Source organism: Mustelus asterias, chromosome 7, assembly GCF_964213995.1.
Source record: "Mustelus asterias chromosome 7, sMusAst1.hap1.1, whole genome shotgun sequence".
Classification (NCBI taxonomy): domain Eukaryota; kingdom Metazoa; phylum Chordata; class Chondrichthyes; order Carcharhiniformes; family Triakidae; genus Mustelus; species Mustelus asterias.
In genome coordinates this window covers 38,137,961-38,165,680 of record NC_135807.1, presented here as the reverse complement: position 1 = coordinate 38,165,680, position 27,720 = coordinate 38,137,961, and the positions used below count along the sequence as shown (strand labels likewise).

General features: G+C 43.3%; 1 protein-coding gene across 1 annotated transcript; it reads left to right on the top strand.

The window, feature by feature from the left end:
* Positions 1–3,299: 3,299 nt before the first annotated feature.
* Positions 3,300–25,986, top strand: tbrg4 (transforming growth factor beta regulator 4). The gene is made up of 11 exons (XM_078215892.1): positions 3,300–3,366; positions 7,645–8,110; positions 9,184–9,507; positions 10,948–11,119; positions 12,657–12,814; positions 17,475–17,585; positions 18,787–18,931; positions 20,132–20,380; positions 23,576–23,687; positions 24,356–24,470; positions 25,724–25,986. Exons 2-11 carry the CDS (start codon positions 7,694–7,696, stop codon positions 25,823–25,825), a joined length of 1,905 nt encoding a protein of 634 aa, XP_078072018.1. The 5' UTR covers positions 3,300–3,366; positions 7,645–7,693; the 3' UTR covers positions 25,826–25,986.
* Positions 25,987–27,720: the final 1,734 nt, after the last annotated feature.

The window sequence follows — 27,720 nt, the reverse complement described above, 5'->3', positions numbered from 1 at the left end:
ATTCGGCCCATCGGGTCTGCACCGACCACAATCCCACCCAGGCCCTACCCCCACATATTTACCCGCTAACCCCTCTAACTACGCATCTCAGGGACAATTTTTAACCTGGCCAATCAACCTAACCCGCACATCTTTGGACTGTGGGAGGAAACCGGAGCACCCGGAGGAAACCCACGCAGACAATGTGCAAACTCCACACAGACAGTGATCCGAGCCGGGAATCGAACCCAGGACCCTGGAGCTGTGAAGCAGCAGTGCTAACCACAGTGCTACCGTGCCACTCATTTTCCTACATTAGAATGGGGACCAGACTCCAGTTGGTTGTCAAGCACTTTGTGGCATCCTGATGTTCCAAAGAAATATAAAAGCAGGCTCCAAGGGTATTACCCTTTCAGTATCTTTTTTTTACACTGTTTTGCTTCCAAAGTAAATGATCTCTTATCCAATATTCCATCTAAATTTTCTTTGCATTGGGTGAGCTACAAATTCTTCCACTTTCTTTGTGGCCATGATGTGGAGATGCCGGTGTTGAACTGGGGTAAGCACAGTAAGAAGTCTCACAACACCAGGTTAAAGTCCAACAGGTTTATTTGGAATCATGAGCTTTGGGAGTGCTGCTCCTTCCTCAGGTGAGTGGTAACCTGGTGTTGTGAGACTTCTTATTGTGCCCACTTTTTTTGTGCACAGCTAGTATACATTTTAAAATTCAGTATCATAGTGGTTAAACAACTGAACTAGTAATCTGGAGGTTGGAAATCTGAAATGAAAATAGAGAATGTCTGGCTGCATTTATGGAGAGTCAAAAACAGAGCAAAACGTTATCTCTTTCTTCAGAACTTTGACCTAATTGGCCTATAATTATCTGTTTATTCATTTCTGGAACAAGGTTGTCACATTTTGGACATTGAGGATGGGGAAAGTACTAATTACATTCAAATCTCTCTGTTTTCCAAACTCTGATCCTTTGGCAAAATTTCTGTTTCCAATTGAAAGAATATGATTCGTATCTCAGCATTTTGGAATGTAAATCATCTTCAACTGAGAATCCCTTATCCATGTAGTTGTCACCTCCAGCTCGCTAATGCTCTCCTCAGCAGCTTCTCATCCCTTATCCTGTATAAACTTCAGCTCTTCGAAAACTGTGGGTCGAATTTTCTCCTCTGCATGCTGTGTGGTGGCAGGTGTAAAAAGCAGCATACTCCCTGCCAGGTGCAATAAATGGCGGATTTTTGTGTCCTATTGTCTGCTTCACACCTCTTCAATTATGTGACAAAAGACACATTGGAACATGGGTGGTGGGCTAAGCTATGACCTCTGCGCATCATCCCTCCAGATGCCATATTAAAATCGCACCTGTGCACAGCCTTCTCGATGAATGCAATTCAGGACTGACTTCACCGAAGATATGGCTCCCATAGGGAAGAAACATGCTGCTCCAAAATTTAGTGACTCCTTGCTGAGCGAATTGCTGGGTGCCCACCGGAATGTCCTCTACCCCCATCATGTGCAGGGGAGGTCCATTAATCTCACCACTCTGGCTTGGGAGGCGGTGGCAGCAGTGGTCAGTGCTAATGCCCCACAAAAGAGGTCAACACTCAGTGTAGAAAGGGTGAAAGGTTCTGTCAGGTCGAGTCAACTATCTCACCATTCTGAACTCTCTCATTCACAAGTCTATCAGGCGTTCACAGGATGACACTACACTGGCAGTGCCAACTCAAGGTACACCATCACTCACTCATTTGCACCTTCACATCTCCATCTCGCATCCTCATCCTTTGCACAACTCCATTACCACCCACAAAAGACTAGCATTGTTTTCATCTGCCTTTGCATGTATCCTGCTCTCTCTCTCCATTTGTCTTTATGCAGGACAAGCTTGCATGCAATAGGAGGGAGAGATCCCTAAATGGGTAGATGGTCCAAGTGATGTGGGCGAGGAGTGGGGTGTGGGGGGAAACAAGATGGAAAGCAAGATTTAGAAGTGTACAAATGAAACGATGGAAGGAATTAAAATTTTAAATATATAAAAATATAAAGTAATAAAAATGGATTAATAAGATATAAAGAAATAAAATACAATAAATGGAGTGGAGGTTGAGGAGAGTTCATGCTCTATAAAGTTTTTGAATCAGATGCTCAGGTGGTCTTCCAGTTTGCATTGGGCTTCACTGGAACATTGCAACAGGCCAAGCACCGACGTGTCCATTTCTAAATCCCACTTTTCATCTTATTCACACACCCTCCCTCACCCACCTCACTAAGGCCATCTGCCACATTCCTCAGGTTGTTCTTTGACCCTCTGCACCTATGTTCTGCATTTACATGCCATTCTGATCTCTTAATGGACTCTATTAATACACTTCACAGCCTTTATCACCACTATTTGCATTCCCTTTGTCCTCTTGTCTCTGACCATCTTGGTCAATTACACAACCCCCTCCACCCTTACAGTATAAATCTCATCCTATTTTCTTTGTCTTTAGCTTTGACAAAGGGTCGTCCACACTCGAAACATTGGCTCTATTCACTCGCCACAGATGCTGTCTGACCTGCTGATATTTTTCAGCGTTTTCTGTTTTTGTTTCAGATTCCAGCATCTACAGTATTTTGCTTTAGATCTGGGGATGCGCTGCCATAAGAGTGACGGAAACAGGTTCAATCGAGACATTTGGAAGGGAATTGGATTGCTATCTGAAAAGGAAGAACGTGCAGGGCTATGGGCAAAAGGAGGGGGGGGAGCAGCACTTGGTATGAAGTGAATTTTCTCCTTCCGAGAGCCAGCATAGATACGATGGAGCCAGTGACAGCCTCCTGTGCTGTAACGTACGTAGAGACTAGAAGCAAGTATTGACCATTCAGCCTTTTGAGCCTGCTCCGCCATTCATTATGATCATCAAATTCAATATCCTGATCCCGCCTTCCCCCATATCCCTTGATCCCTTTAATCCCAAGAGCTATATCTAATTTCATTCTATGAGCTCTATGAGATGAACCTGCAAATGACCAGAGATAGCAAAATGGTGCAAGTGAAATGATTGTATGGGAAAGTTTATTTGGATTAAAGCTATTTTGTTTGTGTCAATGGCTCTTGAAACATCCCAAGTGTTGAACAGCTCTGCCCTCTGGCCCTATGTGCCTATTGCAGGGTGGGAGGTAGCAGCACAGGTTGACACCACCCCAGCCCCCGTCATGTGATCATGGTCCCTTGGCTCGGCTTCGCAGGCTTCCTGTGCACGTGGTCGCGGTGTGCGTGTTACGTCATGCGGACGAGTTGATTGGTCGAACTGACTGGTTACTCTGGCGACCACCTGTACACGTGATCGCCTCCGTCCTGATGACGTATGCCGGCGGCCATTCCGGAACTGGGTGAGTGGAGTCGCGCGTTTTAAAGTGGAAATGGAGACGGGAAGCGGGTGGCCCCGGCCTGGCCTGGACCGGACCGGAGCGGCTCAGCTCCGCTTCACCCGGGACCGGCCCGGCCCGGCCTGGCCTCACAGGCCGAGTCATCCTTCCGCGGGCCCGGCACCGCCGGCTATCCCAAGTCTCTACCACTCGCACCCACCTTCCTGACCTGCAGAGGAGGCTGAGGGCTGATCTGTTCCCGTGTGCAGCATTGTGAGGGGTTTGACAGTGTGAATGGGAAGGTCACGTTCCCCTGTGAGGACATAGATTTAGGATAGGAGGTTTGGAATTGAGGGAAGTCCATCCCCCCAGCGGGGCGGTGGGAATTTGTCTAAAGGGTGAGAAGCAGAACCCCTCCAATATTTAGGATGGACTTGGTGTGTAACATACAAGACTATGGGCCCGGAGCTGACAAGAGAGATTCGGCTGTATGGTTGCTCCTTGGCTGCTGTTGACTCTGTGTGTCCAATGGCCCATGCTGTAAATTCCTATCATTCAACTTGCACCCAGTCATCAACCTCCTCAGCATTGTTACCTGTAAGCCCTATATATAAACCTTACTGTGTTCTTGCTGTGCAAGTTGGAACTATTTATATCAGCAACAGGAGAATGTCGATCAAGCACTTACCAAAAAGAACTGAATTTTTCAAACAGTCCAAAAAAGTTTCAATTTTCATCACCCTCAAAGCCAGATGCACATTGTGAGGCTGAAGGGTTAAATCGTGCACTCTTACCACTGTAAGCTTGGTTCATGGGAGTGTTATTATTTGCTCCTTTATTGTCTGCTTGTCTTTGCTTTGGCAGATAATTTATCATCCCAGGGCTCACGCTATAAACACAAGTTTATTATTAAACAAAAAAAATTGATACAAATAGTTTATTTACATTCATTGTAAACATTCAGTGATTCCTGAAGATTCAGGACAATAACATGTATGTTGTCCTTTGCAATGTTAAGAATAAAATAAAATTGAAACACGGACACTTTATACATGGCAAAAGATTACCATTGAGTTGCTGAGTTGCCCTATTAATCGGCTATATTGAGGTTGATAACTGAGCGGCCTGAAAGCATCTACAGGAGTAGGAGTCGGCCATTCAGCCCCAAGAGCCATTCAACATGACCATGGCTGATCATTCATTTCAATGGCTTTTTTTTCCCCCACACGATCCCTTAATGTCATTAGTATTTAGAAATCTATCAATCTCTGCTTTAAGCATAGTCGGTGACTGAGCTTTCACAGCCTTCTGAGGTACCGAATTCCAGAGATTTACAAACCGCTGAGTAAAAACATTTCTCCTCATATTGGTCCCAGGTTACTCCCTTACTTTGAAATTGTGTCCCCATGTTCTAGACTCCCCAAGCATGGGAAACACCTAATCTGTAAAGCCCTTTGTAAGTATTGAAGATTTCAATGAGATCAGCTCTCATTCTTCAAAACCGTCTCGAGAATACAGACCCAGTTTCCTCAATTTCTCTTTATACGACAGTCCCTCCTCGTGGGAACAAGTCTGGTGAACCTTTGTTGTACTCCTTCTATGGCAGTAATATCCTTTGTAAGGTAAGGGGATCAAAACTGCACACTCCAGGGTGTAGGCTAACCAAGGTTCAATACAATTGAAGCAGGATATATCCCACCCTGTCTTTTGAAGATAATCTGAACCAACACTCAACAGTCCTATGTGGTAACATCAAGGAAAAGGAGCAGGTCATCCTGCACCTCAAGCCAACTTGACGTTAAATCAGGGCTGATCTGCACCTCGGTTCCATTCACCTGCCTTTACTCCACGTACATGCATACTCTTGGCTAACAAAAATCTATCAATTCTAGTCTTGAAAGCTCTAAACTCCAGTAGAACCTCGATTCCTCTGTTTATAAAGCCAAGAATCCCATAAACTTTTTAAACAGCCTTCTCAAACTTCTGTCATTTTCAAAGATTTGTTATGTACATATGTTCCTGTACCCAGTTTAGAATTGTACCATTTAATCCATACTCCCCTCTCCTAATGCTTTGCCCTTAGAACACAGGAGGAGGTCTTATGGCTGCTTGGGCATGCACTGCCATTGCATAAGATCATGGCTGAACATCAGCTCAAGCTTTCACAACTTATCTTTGAATTCCTTGATTCGCTTACTCTCAAAAATCTTACCTATCTCACCCTCAAGTATATTCATTGAGTAATGACAGCACATCGGAGGTTGAGAATTCCAAAGGTCACAACTGTCTTGAGAAGTTCTTCCTCATCTGAGTCCTAAATAGCCAACCTCTTATCCTGAGACAGTATCCGCTAGTTCTGAAGTTGCCAGCCATAAAATCAGCATCGACCCTTTCAAGCCCTCTGCAAATTTTATATGTATAGTTGCTTGGTAATACAGAACTTGAGTATTGCTGAAAAAGGAGGCATGTCAAATCTTTATATCTCGCACTCATGGAGACTTCGCAAGAATACTTTGCCGACGACATGAAGGTTGGTGGGGTTGTGGATAGTCTGGAGGGATGTCAGAAGTTACAGAGGGACATAGATAGGATGCAAGACTGGGCGGAGAAGTGGCAGATGGACTTCAACCCAGATAAATGCGTACTGGTCCATTTTGGCAGGTCAAATGGGGTGAAGGAGTACAATATAAAGGGAAAGACTTTTAGTACTGTAGAGGATCAGAAGGACCTTGGGGTCCGGGTCCATAGGGCTCTAAAATCGGCCCCGCAGGTGGAGGAGGTGGTTAAGAAGGCGTATGGTGTGCTGGCCTTTATCAATCGAGGGATTGAGTTTAGGAGTCCGGGGATAATGATGCAGCTATATAAGACCCTCATCAGACCCCACTTGGAGTACTGTGCTCAGTTCTGGTCGCCTCATTACAGGAAGGATGTGGAAAAGATTAAAAGAGTGCAGAGGAGATTTACAAGGATGTTGCCTGGATTGAGTGGCATGCCTTATGAGGATAGGCTGAGGGAGCTCGGTCTTTTCTCCTTGGAGAGACGTAGGATGAGAGGAGACCTAATAGAGGTATATAAGATGTTGAGAGGCATAGATCGTGTGGACTCTCAGAGGCTTTTTCCCAGGATGGAAATGGCTGCTACGAGAGGACACAGGTTTAAGGTGCTGGGGTGTAGGTACAGGGGAAATGTTAGAGGGAAGTTTTTCACACAGAGGGTGGTGGGCGAGTGGAATCGGCTGCCTTCAGGGGTGGTGGAGGCAAATTCAATAGGGTCTTTTAAGAGACTCCTGGATGAGTACATGGGGCTTAATAGGATGGAGGGTTATAGGTAGGCCTAAAAGGTAGGGATATGTTCGGCACAACTTGTGGGGCCGAAGGGCCTGTTTTGTGCTGTAGTTTTTCTATGTTCTATGTAATACCAGTATAAGGAGAAAACGACAATTGCTCTGGGTCTCTGGTCCAGTGACAATGCCACTATGCTACCACCTTCCCCAAGTTTTGTTGCATGTGGGCACAGACTGCTTCAGCATCTGAGGAGTTGTGAATGGTACTGAACATTGTGCATTTTTGCAGCTACCATCCCTGTTTCTGACCTTACAATGGAGGGAGGGTCATTGATGAAGCAACTGAAGGTGGTTAGGCCTGGGACATCCTGAGGAACTCATGCAGAAATGTCCTCATAGGATTTTTAAACTCTCGCATCAATATTTGAGTACATAATCTAGTTTGATACTCCAGTGTAATACTGGGAGTGCTGCAATGTTGGAGGTACAGTATTTTGCTTGAATCTTTAAACCATGTTCCCGTCTATCTGTGATTAGTGGACCTTTCAGGTCCCATCACGTTATTCGAAGTAGAACACATGGACTTTCCTGGTATCCCAGCTAACATTGTTCAATCAGGAAATAAACAAACTGGTCATTTATTACTGCAGTGCGTAGGATCTTGTAGTCTAATAATGTCGGGTTGTATGTTTGCATGAAAGCTTGGTCAGACCATCTGGAATATTACCACAATTTTGGGCATTGCACCTCAGGAAAAATATATTGATTTTAAAGCTGAAGTAATACAGATTCACCAAAATGATAGCAGGCTTGAAAGGAAATGGAACAAAGATGGATAAATGAAGTTGAGGTACAGATCAGACAACATGGAACTGAATGGTGAAACTTACTTGGAGGAGTTGAATGGCTAACTTCTGTTCCAATGTTAAGCACTGCGACATTTTAACACAGTGGGAGTCATTGCTGTAAATGCTAGTACTCATTTAACATTGTCATCACAATTTCTGTTTTTCCTTTAGGTATGCGATGTAAATGTAAAGGAGTTTCTATCCCTCCTTGTCAACAAAGATGGCGGCTCGGCTGATACACAGATGCACGCGGCACTTGTGTGCTTCATTCCTCGCTGTGCCAGCTCCTGCTACTGTGCTAACCACCTGCAGATGGAGAACAGCAGAACCGTACCGGTCACCAGCGCCACTGGCTGGCGTCTGCACATCCGTTCACCGTCCCACACCTGATTTGACACCTACCGCCGAGCACACATGCGCCAGTCAGCCCGAGCGCGTGAAAGTGGATGAACTGATTGAATCTGCTTTGAATGCAGAGGAGCTCCTGCGGATTCCCTCAGATCATAAGATCAATGGGAACCAAGCAGCCGCACTGCTTATCCGCACGTGCCGCCAAGTGGTGGAGCAGAAGCTGGAGACTCAGGATGTCCTGGGAGACAGTCGCTTCCAGCAGTTGTTGAATATTGTTGACAGCCAGGTTAGTGGCTTTCTTTTGTGCGCAATTCACCCTCAGTCAAGTGCTCAGAGTCATTAATAACAGTGGAATATTATGTTGCGCTTTCAGATCTGGTAATAGTAAAAGTGGCCTTGAGGCTGCCAGCTTGTTGTAAAAATCCAAATGCTTCATTGTGTCCTTTTGAGAAAGAAATCTCATGTTCAGACCCATTTTGTCCTTTCTGTGAATTCAGTCCCACATCAAAGTGGTTGACTTATAATTGTCCTCTGAAGTGGTCTAGCAGACTATTCTGTAGTTGTAGGGCACCGCATCCCAAGAATGAATTTTGAAAAAGGATGTGGAATTCATTCTCCCACACATGCATGAGCACAAACACACAGATACACAACTTCTCTCATTCTCACTCCTTCCCTCTCACACACACACTTACTCACAGTCTCACATACTGTTTCACACTCAATCTCTTACTCACTCACTTTGACACAGAGACTCACCTCACACACACTCTGTCTTACAACCCTCTCAGGCTGTCTCCCTCATGAATCATTTATTTGCATTCATATACACACTCCCTTCAGTTCTTGCATTCTCTCTTTGCTACAAGAGTTAATTTAAAAATTGCTCACAAACGGTCAGGAATTTTTTCTACGCGAAACTTATATAGGGAAGTGACCCTGCCCTGTGTGAACCCTCCTCGGGGTTAGCACCCTGGAAATTTCCCTGACTCTTAACCAGAGTGACACCACCAAATTGCCCCAACTCATGGAGCATGCAGCTGGCAGCTTACTCTTCACAGTACCAATGACCTCATTGTGTCATTCAATTTCCTTGTTAAGCGCCGTGTTAAAGAAAAGCTGTACAGCAACGTCACGAAGTGTAAGGACAGTAGGGGTGAAAGGGAAGCAGCTGAAATGCTTTGATCAGTGAGAGTATACACTTCCCTCTGGCCTGAAATTGCAATCATTTCAACACAACACTTCCATTGCCACCCTGTGGGGAAATGGATTAATACAGCAAGGGATAAGTCCTGCTGACCCTGGCCCTCACACCCAGCTGGTTGTATGATCTCTGGTTTTGTAATTTTCTCTTTTCAGATTTCTTCAGTGTGGAATGGGAATCTGGTGAGCTTGTTGCGGAGCTTCATTGTGGTCAGACTGAATGCCAATAACCATGTCCTAAGGTCTGTTGAAAATGAGGTTCACTGGAGGTTGCGGCGTCTGAGTTTGAAAAATCTCACTTCACTGGCCGACTACTACACCAGCTACGCACGGACAGAAGGGCAGAAAGTGCTGCTTAGTGACTTAATAAAAAATGTGGAGCTGCGGTGGACAGAAATTGCAGATGCCAAGACTGTGGCCACATTGATGACGAAGCTTGGACACCTATCAAGTGTACTGATGGACAGACTAGAAGATAAGGTATATATTACCCAAACAGTGTGTTTTATCATCATAATTTTTTTATTCAACCGTGGGACATGGGTGTCACTGGCTGGCCAGCATTTATTGCCCATCCCTAGTTGCCGTTGAGAAGATGGTGGTGAGCTGCCTTCTTGATTCGCTGCAGTCCATGTGCTGTGGGTTGACCCACAATGCCGTTAGGGAGGGAATTCCAGGATTTTGACCCAGCGACTGCGAAGGAACGGCGATATATTTCCGAGTCAGGATGGTGAGTGGCTTGGAGGGGAACTTGCAGGTGGTGATGTTCCCATGTATCTGTTGCCCTTGTCCTTCGAGATGGAAGTGGTTGTGGGTTTGGAAGGTGCTGTCTAATTATCTTTGGTGAATTGCTGCAGTGCATCTTGTAGATAGTACACACTGCTGCTACTAAGCATCAATGGTGGAGGGAGTGGATGTTTGTGGATGTGGTGCCAGCCAAGTGGGCTGCTTTGTCCTGGATAGTGTCAAGCATCTTGTGTTGTTGGAGGTGCACCCATCCAGGCAAGTGGGGAGTATTACATCACATGCCTGACTTGTGCATTTGTGCCTTTTGCCTAACAATGTTACATCCCAGCAATAGTGTACTATGTTATACCACGGACCATATGCATTCATTTAGGCATGCTATTGTGCATAATATTTGTGGCAGCCAGCAACAGACAGTGTGTTATAAATTGAAATGCTGCAAGCATTTAAAGGGTTACTCGATAAATACATGAGGAAGAAAGGAATTAGAAGACTATGTTGTTATGGTGAGATCAAGTAAGTGGAGTGAGAGAAGACTCGTGTGCAGTAATAATGCTAGCATAGTCCTGTTGGGGCAAGTGGCCTATTTCTATGGTGTAAATACCAATTCCAGTTTCTCTACCCAATTCGCTTTTAAGTTAGTAGACTGCTCACACATTCACCATCATCTGTGCGTAACAGCCTGTTCCTGACTCGGCTGTCATGCTGGGCTCAGTGCAAACCTCACTCTTGTGGCATGACCGTATAATCCAGGCTTAACTCCTCAATCCAATACTGAGGAAGCATTGCCTCGTTTGAAGGTGCCATCTTTTAGATGGGGGCATTAATCCTGGGCCTTATGTATCCTTTAGATGTAAGTTAAAGATTCCATACCGCTATAGAAAGGGACATTCTCTTGGTGGCCTGGCCAACATTTATCTGTCAACTAACATCACTAAATGGATAATCTGGTTATGATCTCATTGCTTCTTCTGGGACTTTGCTATGTGCAGATTGGTCACCATATTTACTACATTGCAACAGTGACAATACTTCGGAGAGCACTTCATTTTCTGTAAAGCTCTTTGTGATATCCTGAGATTGTGAAAGGTGCAATATGAATACAAGTTCTTTCCTCTCCTGAGTCTACAAAGTTTGGATTTTGACTGCATATTTGTTAATTTTACATTTCAGGGCTTGGAACTGGCCGAGTTTTTCACTCCTGCAGACACAAGGAAGGTGGCATTGGCTTTGGCAATGCAGAATCGGCGCTCCATCCCCTTGCTCCGTGCCCTCTCATATCATTTCATGCAGAAGCACTGTGACTTGAAGACTGGAGTACTGATCGACATGGCATTTGCTTATGGTTTGTGAAAGTCTAAAGTCTCTGACCAGTGAGAGCAATGTGACAATGCGCCGCATGAACCAGGATTATACGACAAAGTGTTTCCTGTGAGGGCACCTACAAACAGATTTTAACAGTTAAAAAGAAACTACTGTAAATGCAGCAATTCTGACATAAAATCAAAATGCTGGGGGTAAACAGTAATTCCATTAGCGCCTGGGGGCAAACCAGTTGTTCTTTGTTTCATTGGAAACTGCACAATTGGAAGGTCATACTACCTTTCTTTACTGAGGGGTCTGTTGGTGGTTTTCCAGCAATCTTTCAAATACTGTATAATTGAGAGAGGGAGTTGCAGGTTGAAACTTTATCAAGAGATTTGGGTATTTGTATATGGAACATCACAGAAAGGATGAAGAACTTGCATTCGTATGGTGCCTTTCTGTATTCCGGTCACCCAATAGCCTGCTGAAGAATAAAATGTGCAAGCGTGAGACTAAAAAGGAAATTAGGAAAGCAAAGTGAGGGCATGAAAAGACATTGTCAAAGTAAATCAATGAAAACCTAAAGATGTTTTATAAACATGTAAAGAACAAGAGGATAACTAAGAAAAGAGTAGAATCAGAGACCAATAAGTAATTTGTGGAGATGTAAGACACGGGCATGGTTTTTGATGAAAACATTTGCTTCTGTTTTCACAACAATGTGAACAGCTATCAGTGGATTTTCTTTTAACTCAGTTGGGTGGCACGGTGGCACAATGGTTAGCACTGCAGCTTCACAGCGCGCCAGGGACCTGGTGTGATTCCCGTCTTGGGTCACTGTCTGTGCGATGTCTGCACGTTCTCCCTGTGTCTGTGTGGGTTTCCTCCGGGTGCTCCGATTTCCTTCCACAGTCCGAAAGACGTGCTGGTTAGGTGCATTGGCCATGCTAAATTCTCATTCAGTGTACCCGAATAGGTGCCGGAGTGTGGCGACTTGGGGATGTTCACAGTAACTTCATTGCAGTATTAATGTAATCCTACTTGTGACACTAATAAATAAACTTTAACTTTAATTGTGAGCAGGAGCAGTCACTCTACCCACCCTGTTGATTCTCTTTGCTATTTTAAATTCCTTGTCAGATCACCTCCCCTGATTTAATCTAGAACAGGCATTTTTATAACTTTAGCTTTGGCCCGGGTGCCCACAGTCCTGCCTTCCCCACCACTGTTCCTTTTCTTAATTATGATTGTATTTTCTCTGCACCCATCTTGCTATTTTTAATGTCTACTTTTTTCAGACTCCACTCATAGCCCAGTAAAGAACATGTAGAAGTGTGAGTGAGCTGCTGCAGTATTTATGCTAATGGTGTTGGGGAGCGACATAGTTTAACTGTGCAGATTTGCTCACCCACCCTTGTGTGACCAAATGCCTTGTCTTTGATTGACAGCTCCCATTGCAGTGTGATTTGGGAATTGTCCCCACAAAGAAACCTGTAGCAAACAAATGTCCCTGACTTCATTAAATACAAGACAGGAACTGCAGAAAAAAATTAATTTCCCTTCTGATGTTCCGACAGGGAAACTGAATTTCCAACAGACGCAAGTTTTCCAACGCTTAGCCGCTGAGCTTCTTCCGAGGGTACCAGAGCTGAGCCCTATTGATGTCATGCGATGCACAAAGTCGTTTGCTTACCTGAAGTGGCTTAATCTGCCTCTGTTTGAGGCTCTGGCACAGGTGAGGCAGCAAAGAGTAACATAGATATTGGAACGTTCTCTTTAAGGCCAAATTCCACCCCCCTTATCTGTGTTACATTAGCTGTGTAAGAAGTCTCACAACACCAGGTTAAAGTCCAACAGGTTTATTTGGTAGCACAAGCCACAAGCTTTCAGAGCGCTGCCCCTTCATCAGGTGAGTGGGAGTTGTGTTCACAAACAGGGCATATATAGACACAAGGGGCAGCGCTCCGAAAGCTGTGGCTTGTGCTACCAAATAAAACTGTTGAACTTTAACCTGGTGTTGTGAGACTTCTTACCGTGCTTCTTACCCCAGTCCAACGCCAGCATCGCCACATTAGCTGGCCATGTCCACAGTAGCGATGGAGCATTGCGATGCACAGAGTCTGGAGTTGGGAGGCTACAACAACCTGTACTTTAATTCCCACGTGGCTGCTCAGAAAAAAGGAGAAATGTAAGATGATGTGATTGGAGGACGTTAGTAAGTAGTTTTTTGGGGAGGCCTTTTAAGCTGGGAGCAAAGTGGTGGAAAGAAGATTCCAGAGGGAATTAACAGGGATGAAGGTTATGCCTAGAGAAGGTAGTGCAAAGGAAGTGGGGAAAATATGTGGTGGGTTAAAGCTGGATGAGTGGGATCTGCATCTTGAGTTGAGGGTGTTGCATCAACCAGTTTTGACTGAACCCCTGGAAGAGCTGGTCAGTGAAGACCAAGGAGAAGGTGAAGGAGGACAGGCATGAGTGTTGAACAGTACTTGATGCAGGATAGGATGTGGCAGCAGCAGTTGGAACTAGTGCAGTGCATAGCTCAGGATCCTGATCAGAATGGAAGTTGGTTGAGGTTCCGGCTAAATGGGGCATATGAATGGATGACGGCTAAGTACAGGATAAGATTTAGCTATAATTATAGGTGGAGAATGGTGGTTTGTGATAAGTTACCCAAGCATGATAACACCTTCAGGACAGGAGGATAACCAAGAAGATTTTAGAATGTCACAGGAAATGCTTGTAATGCTCAGATGGTGGAAGAACTAAGATGCCATCAGAACTTGATATGTTGCGTTCAATAAACATTTTATTCGCCTTCTCTAGCCCTCACACATCAGACAGAAGCCCAACAATTGTAAAAGAAAAGAACAAGTGATTTAGCACTAGGTGTTTCTGAGCTGTAGTTTGGAACTGACAATCATCTTCCAACCTGCATAGATCCCTCTCCAACAATGAAACTCCTTCCCTACTGCCTAGGGCCATCAGCATTCCTTCCAGGTGAAATTGAATTTACTTGTACCTTTTGTCAGTTTAGTATATTATATTAATTGCTAGTGATGCAGTCTGCTCTACATGGGAGACCAAATGCAGACTGGTTGACCCCTTTGAGGAACATTCAATCCAAAACGTGATGCAAACTTCCAGTCATCCATCATTTTAGTTCACTACCCCAGTCCCATCCTGACCCTTCTGTCCTCGGCCCCATATACTGTTCCAACGAAGCTCAGTGGAAGCGAGAGGAACAGTGCCTTATTTTTCAATTACGGACTTTACAGCCTTCTGCACTCAACATTGAATTCAACCGCTTCAGATGCCAACCTCTAGTTCCATTTTTTTCAGACATTTTGGTAATGATTCTGCTATGGCCATTTATACCTCTGGTAGGCCACCCTTTTCTTGTACCAGTATCCTCCCTTTTTCTTTTAATGTCATTCCTTTAGTCAATTAATGTCTCCCACCCTATCAAAGAACTTCCCTTTAGTTCATCCTCCTTCCCTATTCTGTTTGTGTACTTGCTTAAAAACTGTTACACATATTACGTAACATTTTCTAGTTCTGATGAAAGGTTATCAATCTGCAGCTTTGTTCCCTCCTTCGCACATGCTGCCAGACTTGCTGAAAGTTTTCAGCGTTATCTGTTTTTATTTCAGATTTCCAGCAACTGCAGTATTTTGCTTTTGCAAATTCCACCACACAGCGTTGTTCAGCGAGGGAGATTGGGATGAGAAAGTACATTCTGTGAGGTGGTTTCTTTCCACTCTATGGGGGAATTTTCCCGTCCTGCCCGCCATGGGAATTGTAGCGGGAAAGGGATGGACCATGCAAAGTTCCGTTGACCTTGGGCGGGACTTTCTAGTTTTGGGTTGCGCGCAACTAGAAAATCCCGTCCTATCAGAAGCCAGAGGGTGGTTGTCGAGAATTGTTTATCAAACTGGAGGCCTGTGACCAGCGGTGTGCCTCAGGGATCAGTGCTGGGTCCACTGTTATTTGTCATTTATATTAAAGATTTGGATGAGAATATAGGAGGCATAGTTAGTAAGTTTGCAGATGACACTAAGATTGGTGGCATAGTGGACAGTGAAGAAAGTTATCTCCAATTGCAATGGGATCTTGATTAATTGGGCCAGTGGGCTAACAAATGGCAGATGGAGTTTAATTTAGACAAATGCGAGGTGATGCATTTTGGTAGATTGAACCAGGGCAGGACTTACTCAGTTAATGGTAGAGCATTGAGGAGAGTTACAGAACAAAGAGATCTAGGGCTGCATGTTTATAGCTCCTCGAAAGTGGAGTCACAGGTGGACAGAGTGGCGAAAAAGGCATTCAGCATGCTTGGTTTCATCGGTCAGAACATTGAATATAGAAGTTGGAACGTCTTGCTGAAGTTGTACGAGACATTGGTAAGGCCACACTTGGAATACTGTGTGCAATTCTGGTCACCCTATTATAGAAAGGATATTGTTAAACTAGAAAGAGTGCAGAAAAGATTTACTAGGATACTACTGGGACTTGATGGTTTGGGTTATAAGGAGAGGCTGGATAGAGTGGGACTTTTTTCTCTGGAGCGTAGGAGGCCGAGGGGTGATCTTATAGAGGTCTATAAAATAATGAGGGGCACAGATCAGCTAGATAGTCAATATCTTTTCCCAAAGGTCGGGGAGTCTAAAACTAGAGGGCATAGGTTTAAGGGGAGAGATACAAAAGTGTCCAGAGGGGCAATTTTTTCCCACACAGGGTGGTGAGTGTCTGGAACAAGCTGCCAGAGGTAGGAGTAGAGGCGGGTACAATTTTGTCTTTTAAAAAGCATTTAGATAGTTACATGGGTACGATGGGTAAAGAGGGATATGGGCCAAATGCGAGCAATTAGGATTAGTTTAGGGGTTTTTTTTAAAAAAGGGCGGCATGGACAAGTTGGGCCAAAGGGCCTGTTTCCATGCTGTAAACCTCTATGACTCTATCTCTCTCGCACACACACGGCCGTTGACTGGTCAATCACATCCTTGGTTGTTGATATTTTACAGCCATTTTTATGCAGTAAGGATTTATACAACATCTCATTCTGGAATTTTAATATGCAATTCATCATCACTGTTAATGCAGGGATTGAAAAGAAATGAACTAATGCTTGTGTGGAGTGAATTGTAATGTTCAGATAAGGACGAATATTCATATTGGATTAAGACATGAAGGGGAATTTTAAAAAGTAACAGTTTAGTAATTCCTTCGAGTAAGTTTCCCTTTTTTATTTGAGCTATTCGTTAATGTCAGATTAAGATGCAGAATGTGATGTAACTAAAGCTACATATTAATAATTATTGCTAAAGCTTCTTTATTTATTTAAAATGAGACTGCTAAATAAAGCAAATGGAGATATGAACATACGTAGAATATAATGTAAGCAAGAGTGAGTTACAGGCGGAGATCTAATCTAGGGAGTTAGATGGTTTCAGTGCAGAATAAAGGACATCTAGAGTGGGTCACATATTGAACTTTTCTTTGGTGGTTTATAGTACAGAGTAAATAGATGGATAGCCAGGAATGAGTTACTGGCTGGAAGCTAATTGAATGGTAGCTGTCCCCCTGGTCAAGCTGTTCTCGTACAGCGCCAACACTGGCATCTACCTGCAATGTGGAAAGTTGCACTGGTATTACCACTGCATCAGTCTACTCTCAATCAGCAGAAAAGTGATGGAAAGGGTCATTGATAGTGTGGATGGTACACAGAGATGGATATATGGTCAAAGCTAGTTTGGATGGTATATATATATATGGATGGATATATGGTAGTAAGTTACAAATTAAATTAAACAAGTTAAATCAGAAGTTAATCGAGAGATGGAGATGATCATATATATATGCAAATGTTTGATATATATCTTGAGTTCTCTGCCTGAAGACAGGTCCAATCCACAGCTTTGTGATCTCCAAGGAGGCAGGTCTCAAATCCACCCCAGCCAGAATGGGGATTGAACCCTGTGCTGTTGACATCAATCAGATCCACACCTACTGTCCAGTCAACAGAGCCAACTGGCCCCAAAGGAGTCAATATGGCAACACACACTTTTACATGCATGTTGTAGCCCAGAGCTATGGACAGTGATGGCAGAGGCTCTAATTTATTTCCATTACATGGCAGACCAGGAATAGCTCCTGCTGTTACTGCCTGTCATTGGCACATGTTGGATGGACTTGCAAGTTGATACTTGCCCTGTTTGGCCATGTTACCTCATTTGACCATCAAGTGCTGGAGTGGAACTTGAACCTGGAGCTTTTGGCCCAGAGGCAAGGATGCTACCCACTGTATCACGAGACCTCCAGAGTAGAGATTCTATATATGTAGCCATTTTCAAGAAAATAACCAAAGGTATATTAACATCTTTTGTTTGCTTATACAGTATGTACTTGAGCGTTCTGACAAGATGACTGAAGTGCAACTCTGTAACATTATTATGGCCTTCGCTCGTCTCAATTATCAGCCAACTATAGGAGAGGCCTTCTATGCTAAGGTAAGAATGATGGTAATTGGTAGAGAGGTATGGGAATTCTTGCCTGAGTCAGAAGGTTGATATAGTAATATAGAGTAGAATAGGATGGGGTTGTAAAACTGGTATTGCATACCACTGACAGTTTTGGTTAAAGTTACCCCCATAATATCAACTAGGATTGCAGCAATTGTTCTCTTGGGTACAGGAGCAGGGTATTCAACCTTGTTCCACCATTCAGTTGGACTATGACTGATCCAAATCTTGGTTCTACTTATCTGTCCATATCCTTAGCTCCATATCCTTTAATACTCTTCTCTAACAAAAGCTTATTGATCTCAGCCTTGACTGCTTTATAACCTTTTCAGATAGAGAATTCTGGATTTCTGTCGCCTTTGGTTTGAAAGCTTGCTTCCTGATTTTGCTACTGCATGGACGAGATTAAATTTTAAAATTATTTCTCCTTGTTTGTAATTTCCTTCACCAGAGAAAATGTATTAAATACTTTTATCATTTTAAACATTTCAATGATTATCTCACCTCAATCTTCTATACTGAAGGGAATACAAGCCAAAGCCTGTCGTCATAATTTAAACCTCTAAGTCCCGGTGTCATTCTGAAGAACCTGTGCTGCACTCCCTCAGGGCCAACAGTCATTTCTGATGCCCAGAACTGAATGCTGTACTTCGGATAGCATTTAGCCAAGTTCCTGTACAACTGCAGCATAACTTCTTCCCCTTTGCGTTCCGGCCTTCTGAGACAAATGTCAATGTTTCGTTGGCCTTTTCGATTACTTTTCATACCTATTAGTCAGCTTTAAATGATTTCTATATTTGAACTCCCAACTCTCTCTTCTCCACTTCCTAATTTCTCATTAGAAAATGCTTCAATTCATCTTCTTCTGGTCCAAGATAAATGACCTCACACTTGGCTCCAATAATTTATCCTATCTCTAGAGATGGAATGACAAAATAGGCTCTTAACTGCATATATCATCATGATATCTGCAGTCTGGGCTTGCCCTTGAACAGCCACTGGGTACGGTATCAGAAGGCAGTTGACACCGGGGTGAGGGAAGCTCAAAAGGTGAAGGGGAGGAAAGTAATTCATCCAAAAAGCAAGACCTTGGACCCATTAGCCTTATGTTAGATTCAGTTGGTATTATCAAAGGGTATTTGTCAGCAAATGTATCCTTTTCATTTAAATATCCATTTTTATTCTGCAGATTCATGAAAAGCTAAGCAGTGCCCTGAAGGAGATGGATCCATTCCTGCTGGTTGATCTAGTCTGGTCTCTATGTATATTGCAGCAAGTTAACTCTTTTTACCTCAGTCAAGTACTTGATCACCATTTCTTCCAAAGAATTGCAGGTATGCTTTTTATTTTGACTAGATTTGTTGAAAACGTTATGGGTTTGTGTGGTAATGGTTAGCTCATAGAATATGTCAGTTCATACCCCACCATAAGAAATTGACCGAATCTGATCATTTGTGGGTTGGTAACAGAACAGTGATTGTGGAAACTGCCAGATTATCATAAATGCCTAACTGATTCACTAATGTCGGTCAGGGAAGGGAACTTGTCATCCTGGCCAGGTTTGGGCCTTCATGTGCTTCCAGTCCCACATCAGCAGCATCAAAACTAATTAACTGGTCATTGCTTTTTTGTGCAGATGGACAATGACCTTTGTCTACAAAACTGCAATGACTACACTTGCAAAGTAATTTATTGGCTGTGACAAGTGAATACGAATGCTTTTGCTTTACGGTGGCGCAGTGGTTAGCACTGCTGCCTCACAGCACCAGGGACCCGGGTTCAATTCCTGGCGTGGGTCACTGTCTGTGCAGAGTGCACATTCTCCCTGTGTCTGCGCGGGTTTCCTGCAAGTGCTCCCACAGTCTGAAACAGGCGCTGGAGTGTGGCGACTAGGGGATTTTCACAGTAACTTCATTGCAGTGTTAATGTAAGCCTACTTGTGACAATAATAAATAAACTTTAAACTTTTACATAATTAAATATGGCTGGCAAGCTGTTTGCTCATACAACCACTTATCACATTTCTGGGCTAACTAGTAATGGGAATTAAATACCATTTTACTCCAGTTTTGTCCATATCCTGAGAATAGATAAAAGTATTTTCTCCCAAGCTAAAAATAATATGGTCTCATAATCCAGAGCCAGTGCAATACTAAATCAGTGCTGTATTATCATAGAAATCTTTAGGTGAGCGGTTAAACCAAGGCCCCATCTACTAAAACATAAATATCTTCTACTTAGAGAGCAGGGCATTTTCTCAGTGTCTGGGCCAACATTCTTCCCTCAACCAACAACACCGAAAGCATGAAATCATTGTGATCCATAGCATATTGCTCGTTGAAAACTAGCTGATGTGTTTGCCTATCAGATATGAGTGACTGCATTTGTTGTGCATGTTGCCTTGTGACTAGTTCTGGATGTATATCAGTTGCATACTGCAATCACATCTTAAAAGACCGGAACCATTATCTGGTGGGATTGGTGTCGTGGCTGTCACCAATGTCTTTCTTTATTTCTGTTTCTGCTGTTGTTAGAAGGGACCAAGGCACAGAAAGGTGAAAACTACAAGCTAAAGCTTGTCCATGTCAACGCTACAGCCCAACTCGAGTGTCCCGATTATAGCGGTCCCTATTTACCAACTCACTGCCTGGATTCTTGGACCTCTGTAACTAAGAAGAAGCAAAGTCCGCTGAGTAGTGGCGTGCGTGAGGCATTGCAAACTGCTATTGGAGACCAGGCCAAGTGTCGCTGTGGTGTCGAGACTGTGTATGGCTGGGTGATTGGTAAGTCAATAAAATTGTAGAATGTTAGTTTTCTCCTCTGTCAGTTCTTCTCTTGAACATTTTTTGGGCTACACTTCCACTGCTGCCATTTGACTTCCTGTAACTGACCCAAATGGCAATTCTTCACTTACGTGCCTGGACCATGAATATCGGCAAGCTGTTTGGTCTAGCTGGATACTGCAATCAAGCCTGATCCACCCCCAAGAATGAATATTCTAAAGCACAAGCACAGCAAGCAGTCACTGGATAGCGTGCAAAGAAAGATGCAGCACTCAGCTGGCTCTCCCTTTCCAGATCCACACGGGTTCAGGATACAATTTCCAACATATATTTGAGTGCATTACTGAGGGGAATTTACATTGTCGGAAGTGCTGTTTTCTTGAAAAGTCAATGAAACAGCACTGTTGTTGATCCAGAGTGTTAGTTGAGGAGGCGTTTATCTAGTTACCAAAAATAGATTAACTGGTCATTGCTGCTTGAGATGCAGGATACAATTCTCCACGTAGCTTTTTGAAGAGGGGTTGTTAATGATTAAATAATTCTGAAACTAAAGGTGAATACTGCCCCCAATGTATTTAATCCAACTTTTAGAAATCAAGAGTTTTGACTAGGTCCTGACCACTTCAATATCAGCGATTTACAGTACAGAAGGAGGACATTTGAGCCGTTGAGTTTCTGCCAGCTCTTTACTGGAGCAATCCAAATCTAATGCAGCACAAATTTGCTCATTGAATCTAGGTTGACACCCCCAGTGCAGTAATGAAGCAGTTCTGCATTATCAGTGCTGTCCTTCTTTAACTGAGACATAATGTACTGATGATGTGGAGATGCCGGTGTTGGAATATGGCGGACAAGATGAGAGGTTAGCTTACAGTCCAACAGGTTTATGTGAAATCACAAGCTTTTGGAGCACTGCTTCTTTGTCAGGTGAAGTGATGTAATGAGAGGGACTTAAACTAAAGATCATCAGCAAAAGAATAAAGTGAGAGATCAGGAGACGTTTGGCACAAGGCTACTGGTATAGGAAATGTACATCTTCTCCTGCCCTCCCAATTCATCATTCTGAAGAACCTGTCCCCTCGACAACACCATGGTCCACTCCTCAGTCACCCCCAATATCCCCTCACTTCCCTACGATACCTTTCTGTTCAAGCAAGGAGATACAATACCTGTCCTTTTATCTCTTGCCTTCTTACAGTTCAAGGCCTCAAACACTCCTCCCCAGTGAAACAAGAATTAATTGTGCTTCTTTTGATTTGGTATACTGTATTCACTGTCAGTGTGGTTTCCTCTACATTGGGGAGACCAAACATAGACTAATGGACCACTTTGTGAAACACGTCGGTTCAGTCCACAGTGTGGCCCTGAGCTCCCTGTCACTTGTTATTTTAATTCTTCACCTTTGTCCCACTCTGACCTTTCTGTTGATGGCTTGCTACAATGTTCCATTGAAGCTTAACACAAGCTCGAGGAACAGCACCTCATCTTTTGTCTTTACACTCCACAGCCTTTTTGGACTAAATATTCAGGTCAGCAATGTTAGATCACAACTTCTGCCTTCATCTTATTCTGGTTTTTTTTTTGCCGGCTTTATACCTTCATACTGCATTCAGACAGCTGCTATATAACCATACACGCCTCATCTGGACACCACCTTTGCCCCTTTACTATACTCATTACCATGCTCTGGTTTTTGCATCACGAAATCTTTAGTGAGTTAATTTCTCCTGCCCTCTACCCTGTCACAGAGCATCCCTTTTGTTCTTCTGTCCACCCCCCCCTATTCTATTTGCTTGGGGAGACAATGACCGAGTGGTATTATCGCTAGAGTATTAATCCAGAAACACAGTTAACGTTCTGGGGATGCGGGTTCGAATCCCGCCACGGCAGATAGTGGAATTTGAATTCAATAAAAAATATCTGGAATTAAGAATCTACTGATGACCATGAAACCATTGTCAATTGTCGGAAAAACCCATCTGGTTGACTAATGTCCTTTAGGGAAGGAAATCTGCTGTTCTTACCTGGGCTGGCCTACATGTGGCTCCAGAGTCACAGCAATGTGGTTGACTCTTAACTGACCTCTAAAATGGCCTCGCAAGCCACTCAGTTGTCACCACCACCTTGTCAAGGGCAACTAGGAATGGACAATAAATGCTGGCCAGCCAGCGATGCCCGAACTCGCGAATGAATAAAAAAAAACTCTTAACATTTCTACCTTTCTTCAGTTTAGTTTATCGTTCTGAAACATGAACTCTATCTCTCGGCACAGATGCTGCAGTTGAGGCTACCTTTTGAACAGTAAGGGAATTAAGGGTTATGGTGAGCGGACGGGTATGTAGAGCTGAGTCCACAAAAAGATCAGCCGTGATCTTACTGAATGGCGGTCCAGGCTCGAGGGGCCAGATGGCCTACTCCTGCTCCTAGTTCGTATGTTCTTCCTGACCTGCTGAATATTTCCAGCATTAAAAAAAAAAATCATTTGCAACACCCGCAGTATTTTGCTTTTGTGTTGCTGGGAACATCCGGCTCGAAACATGGTGAAAGCACAGTGCATTATAAGATTTAAAAGAACTGGGTTTTTTTGTGAGGGGAGAGGGTAGTGTGGTAGGGGTAAAAAGGAATTAAAAACGTATGGGAATGGGGTCGAATTTTCCTCAGGACAATGGGCTGAATGCCACCAACTGTGCTGCTGATGTCTGATTCTGCGACATTAGAATTCCCGTGACACTATTGAAGAAAGTGCAGAGTTCTCCCAATATATTGACAAACATTCTCCCTCAATCAGTATTAAAATAGCTGCTCAGTCATGGCTGTTTGTGGAACGTTGCTGATGCAAAATGGCTGCTGCGTTTGTTTTCAGATCAACTGCCCTTTTTAACCATTTCAGCAGAACAAGGTGTTACTTAAATATTTTTCTCTCAAATACCCTGATTGAATATGGCTAACACGGGTATTCATTAACCTGCTTTGCTGAGTATCGGAAGGATTTGTTTGATTTAGTAGTTTTCTTTTGTCTCAGTCGCCTATCTCATCGGCACGGAACTCCTGACTTTTGAGTGTGGGTTGTGACATGCTTGTATCTAATTGTCTGTGTCCTACAGGTCCGCGGCACCTTTTGAACAGTAAGGGAATTAAGGGTTAGAACACTACTGCTTGTGGGTGATTACTGTTTCTTTCTTTCTTTGTGTGCAGATGGAGAAATTTTGATTGATTCTGAGAATAGGCCTCTTGCAGTGCATGAGCACACTGCTTCACATATACGTCAGTCAGAGGGGACAAAGCCCCTGCCCTTTGGAGCCAAGAGGTAAGGAGTGAATGTATATTGGATAAAAGTTATTGGCAATTGAAATGGTCCATTCTACATTGACTGGAGTTTAGTAAGACTTCCCTAAATGTAAATGAACAAACTGCGTACGTTTCTAGTCAGCACGGGAACTCAACAAGACTGCCGCTGACATAGTAGTTTACAGAGACTGAACCCTGTAGTAATCTGTGGCTTATTCAGCAATATTCCTGCAAAATGTGCAAGAAAATAAGACCTTTCTTCTGGATACCATCCAGGATAAAGCAGTTTGTTTGATTAACACTTCATCCGGTAGCCTAAATTCCCACCCTTCCTCTTTCATAAGCAAGCTAAAACATTCAGTATTCAGGCAAATAGATAGAGGAGTCCTTGCTGGATCCACTATTTTGTTCTCAATATTTGTAGCTGATTTGAACGTGGGAACCCAGCATTGAAATTTGGTGCTGATATAAAAGTAGGAGGATTAAGCCAACAATGAGGGCTGTAAAAGATCTCAGTAGCATGTAAAGAGGTAAACAAACAAATTGATGTGCAACATTTCAAGGGATATGTTCTGGGGAGACAAAATTTTGCATTCAGTGCTGTTCCTTGGAGTTTCCTTTATACTGTGGCCTATGTCCCTTTGTTCAAATTGAGAATCAAAATGAAACTTTCTTTTAACGTCACAGGTTGGCATTTGTGGTTCGGGAATTTCCAAACTACAACTCACGGAGCCGGGATCTACTGGGGCGCTTTGCTATGGCTCGCCGGCATTTGCAAGCTGCTGGATTCTTGGTTGTGGATGTAAGCCTCCAACCATTTTTGTGAAGTTGCAGGGATCAATCTTTCTCTAAGTCCAGAAGTGTGTTGGGACAGTCCACTACCGTGACTAATAATATGTAGCCCAACTTGCGAGAGAGTTCCAAATCTGCATTTATGCCAATTAATTTATTATTAATAATGCTTTAAAGTCCTGTGAGACTCTTAATTACAGCTCAGGTTGACAACATGCAGAATTATACTAGAAACACACAATGTATGGAGTGTACCATACAGATCATTTTGGAATCACCCCTTTATCAGGACTGGAAAAATCAATTGCACTTAAATAGAATCAAAACAAAACTCGAGGAGCAGTTGCTGTATTTCTTTTCAACACTACAGACAATATGGCTTTGACACTGCCTTTAAAACCTTCACGTTTGAACTATACCTTCTCCTTTCTATAGGAATGTGAAATGGTGTGGTGGCATTGATGCTTGGGTTACAAACCACCCAAGGTGGAGGGTGAGTGGGTCCTCGGTGTTGGCCTGTTTTCCTTCTCTTTATGGAATCTAATTTTGCCAGCACCAATTTCAGATCCATTTACCCTTCACTGCATCTGCTATTCACATTTCAATGTGTCTCTCATATTTTTAATTTCTTTTACCCACACTCCTCGCTCCAATGTGTGCTTTATTTCTTCCTGCCCATCCATTTGCTCTGCTTCTATTTGAGTGATCATTTTCTTAGTCCTGATGATAGATTAGAGTCAAGTTGTTAACTTGTCTGTTCTTTCCACAGATTCTGACTGATCTGCTGTGGTCCAGAATTCTGTTTCTGTTTTAGGTTTTTGGCATTTGCCCACACTTTGCTCTATGTTTTCTTTCCTGATCCTTCCTTTTTGATTCTAGTATGCAGCAAACTTCCGGGTATCAGTTATTCTACATATAAACCATCGCAAAGAAATTCTTGATTTCAGACTGTAACTCATCACAGGGTATCCAATATTGTGTGCATCAATAATCAAAACCCCACTATTAGATTTTGGCTCTTAACTCAACCCAGGCATCCATCATTCTACATGTAAACTGTTTGAACATTTCAGATTCCAGCCTGGAGCTCACTTCCAGTTATCCATTATTTGATATATAAAACACCTGATTCCCATCAGTTAGATTCCAACATAAGTTATGTATCTGTAAAGGATTTTATTGATGTGAAAAGCTTGACTTTTGAGAAAATAACCTTCTTCATTTACTGTTCTGCCCCTTTCCTTGGGATACTTCTCTCTGCAGGTTCCATACTATGATTGGCTGGAGTTGAAGTCTGATTGGCAGAAGGTTGCGTATCTGAAGGACAAGATGAGCAAATCCATCGCTGAGGAAATGGCACAATGAAGTGCAGAGACCTGTCTCAAAATACTGTTCTTCAAGAGATAGGCTGAGAAGCCAGAATGTTCCCTCCGAAATCCATGTGACAAAATAAATGTCAGTGGAGTCAGTTCTTGGAGAGATTTGTACTGTACTGAACGTATTTTAAATTAAAAAGAACCTACTGATTCCACGGCTAATGTATGGGAGGTGCGGGCAATTTCTTTGCCTGCTTTGCATATCATACACAGTCCGGTTTTGCTCCTGCCAGCCATGCATCTTCCATATTTTCATCTACTGGCAGGGAGGTGACACTCCTTTCATGCATGTCTGAGACAAACAGTGGGGAGTGGAGACCTTCACTGGCAACATTTCATCTTGTAAAGTGATGGGTTTGCACCATGCTGATCAACTCTGTGTGAATCGTCTGGCTCAGCAGCCCCATCTCGTCATTAGTGTAGTCATGAGTGTCCCCACTTGTCATATGGGAGACCAGGGTTTAATTCCCCAACTTGGAGCAGAGACCACTTTGGAAGATTTGTAAGACAACTCATTGGAATTCAAGCGTAGCTTGCTAATTGATTCCAAGTTCAAATTTTGTTTTTGATTATTGGGAAGTAAGCGTTTTTCGACTTAAAGACCAAAAATTCTGAACCACAACTTCTCCTTCCTTCCTCCCCTGCCATCAGCCATCCCTCCTCTCTCTCTCTCATCGCCCCCCCCACTTTTTCTCCATTATTCTCACAAAGTGTAAACGAGGTTCAGCGCATCTTTTACTTCCTCTATACTCTCATGGCTGAGAATTAATTGGGCAGCTTAATGCTGGCATCAATCTTGGTTACCTTTGAGCCCACTTGCTTCAGATGTCTGGACAGATGCGGAAGGATAGGAAGAAGGAGCGGGATTAAGGGCTATGGGGATCAGACAGGAAAATGGAGTTGAGACCAGGATAAGATCAGCCATGATCATATTAAGTTGCGGAGCGGGTACAAAGGGCTGAATTGCCTACTCCTGCTCCTAATTCCTATGTTCCTATGTAAAAACACCAAAGACAATATGAGGGATAAGTTCTTTATGTAGTGAGTGATTTGGATCTGGAGTGCACTGCCTGAGACTATGGTATAGGCAGCATAGTTTTGTGACTTTCAAAGGGATATTGGCTCATTAACTGAAAAGAAAATATTTGTAGAGTTTTGGGGAAAAAGTCAGGAAAGTGGGACTACCTGAGTTGTTTGCAGAGATTTGGCATAAACACGTTGGGTTGAATTGCCCTCTTCTGTGCTGTAACCATTTAATGATAACCTTGCAAACAACCAAGCCTCCCTTTCACAGTCTCCTGTTGCTCAGTGTCAATTGACATCTCCCATTTATGACAACTGAAAAGGCCACTCGCCACATGGCAAGATTGGGCAAGACAGAAAAGTGATACGAAAGAATAATATTCAAATATAAAAGGGAAAGTTAATGTTCTTATAATGTGTAACTCAAACATGTGCAGACCCTTATTCAAATACAACCATTATTCTTGCATTTTCTAAACATTGTATTTCTTTATGCGATGTGAACATTACTGATAAGACCAGCATTTATTGCCTATCCCTAATTTTCCATGAGCAGGTGGTGATGAGCCGCCACCTTGAACTGCAACAGTTCATGTCGGGTAGCCAGGAGTGCTGTCAGCAAGGAAGTTAACCCAGCGACAATAAAGGAACAGTGATATAGTTCCAAGTTAAGATGCTGAGAGACCTGGAGAGCAATTTACAGGTGGTAGTGCTCCCATGCCTCTACTTGTTCTAGGTGGTAAGAGGTCACAGGTTTGGAAATGCTGTTAATGGAGCCTTGGTGAGTTGCTGCAGTAAATCTCATAGATGGCACACACTGATACCACTGCACCAGTGGTGAAAGCAGTAAATATTTAAGGT

Bases quoted from the DNA above. Each gene is read 5' to 3' on its own strand.
- tbrg4 (XM_078215892.1), top strand. From the start codon at position 7,694: ATGGCGGCTCGGCTGATACACAGATGCACGCGGCACTTGTGTGCTTCA. The intron at 9,508-10,947 runs GTATATATTACC...TTTACATTTCAG, and splicing joins TGGACAGACTAGAAGATAAG to GGCTTGGAACTGGCCGAGTT. The intron at 23,688-24,355 runs GTAAGGAGTGAA...TTAACGTCACAG, and splicing joins CTGCCCTTTGGAGCCAAGAG to GTTGGCATTTGTGGTTCGGG.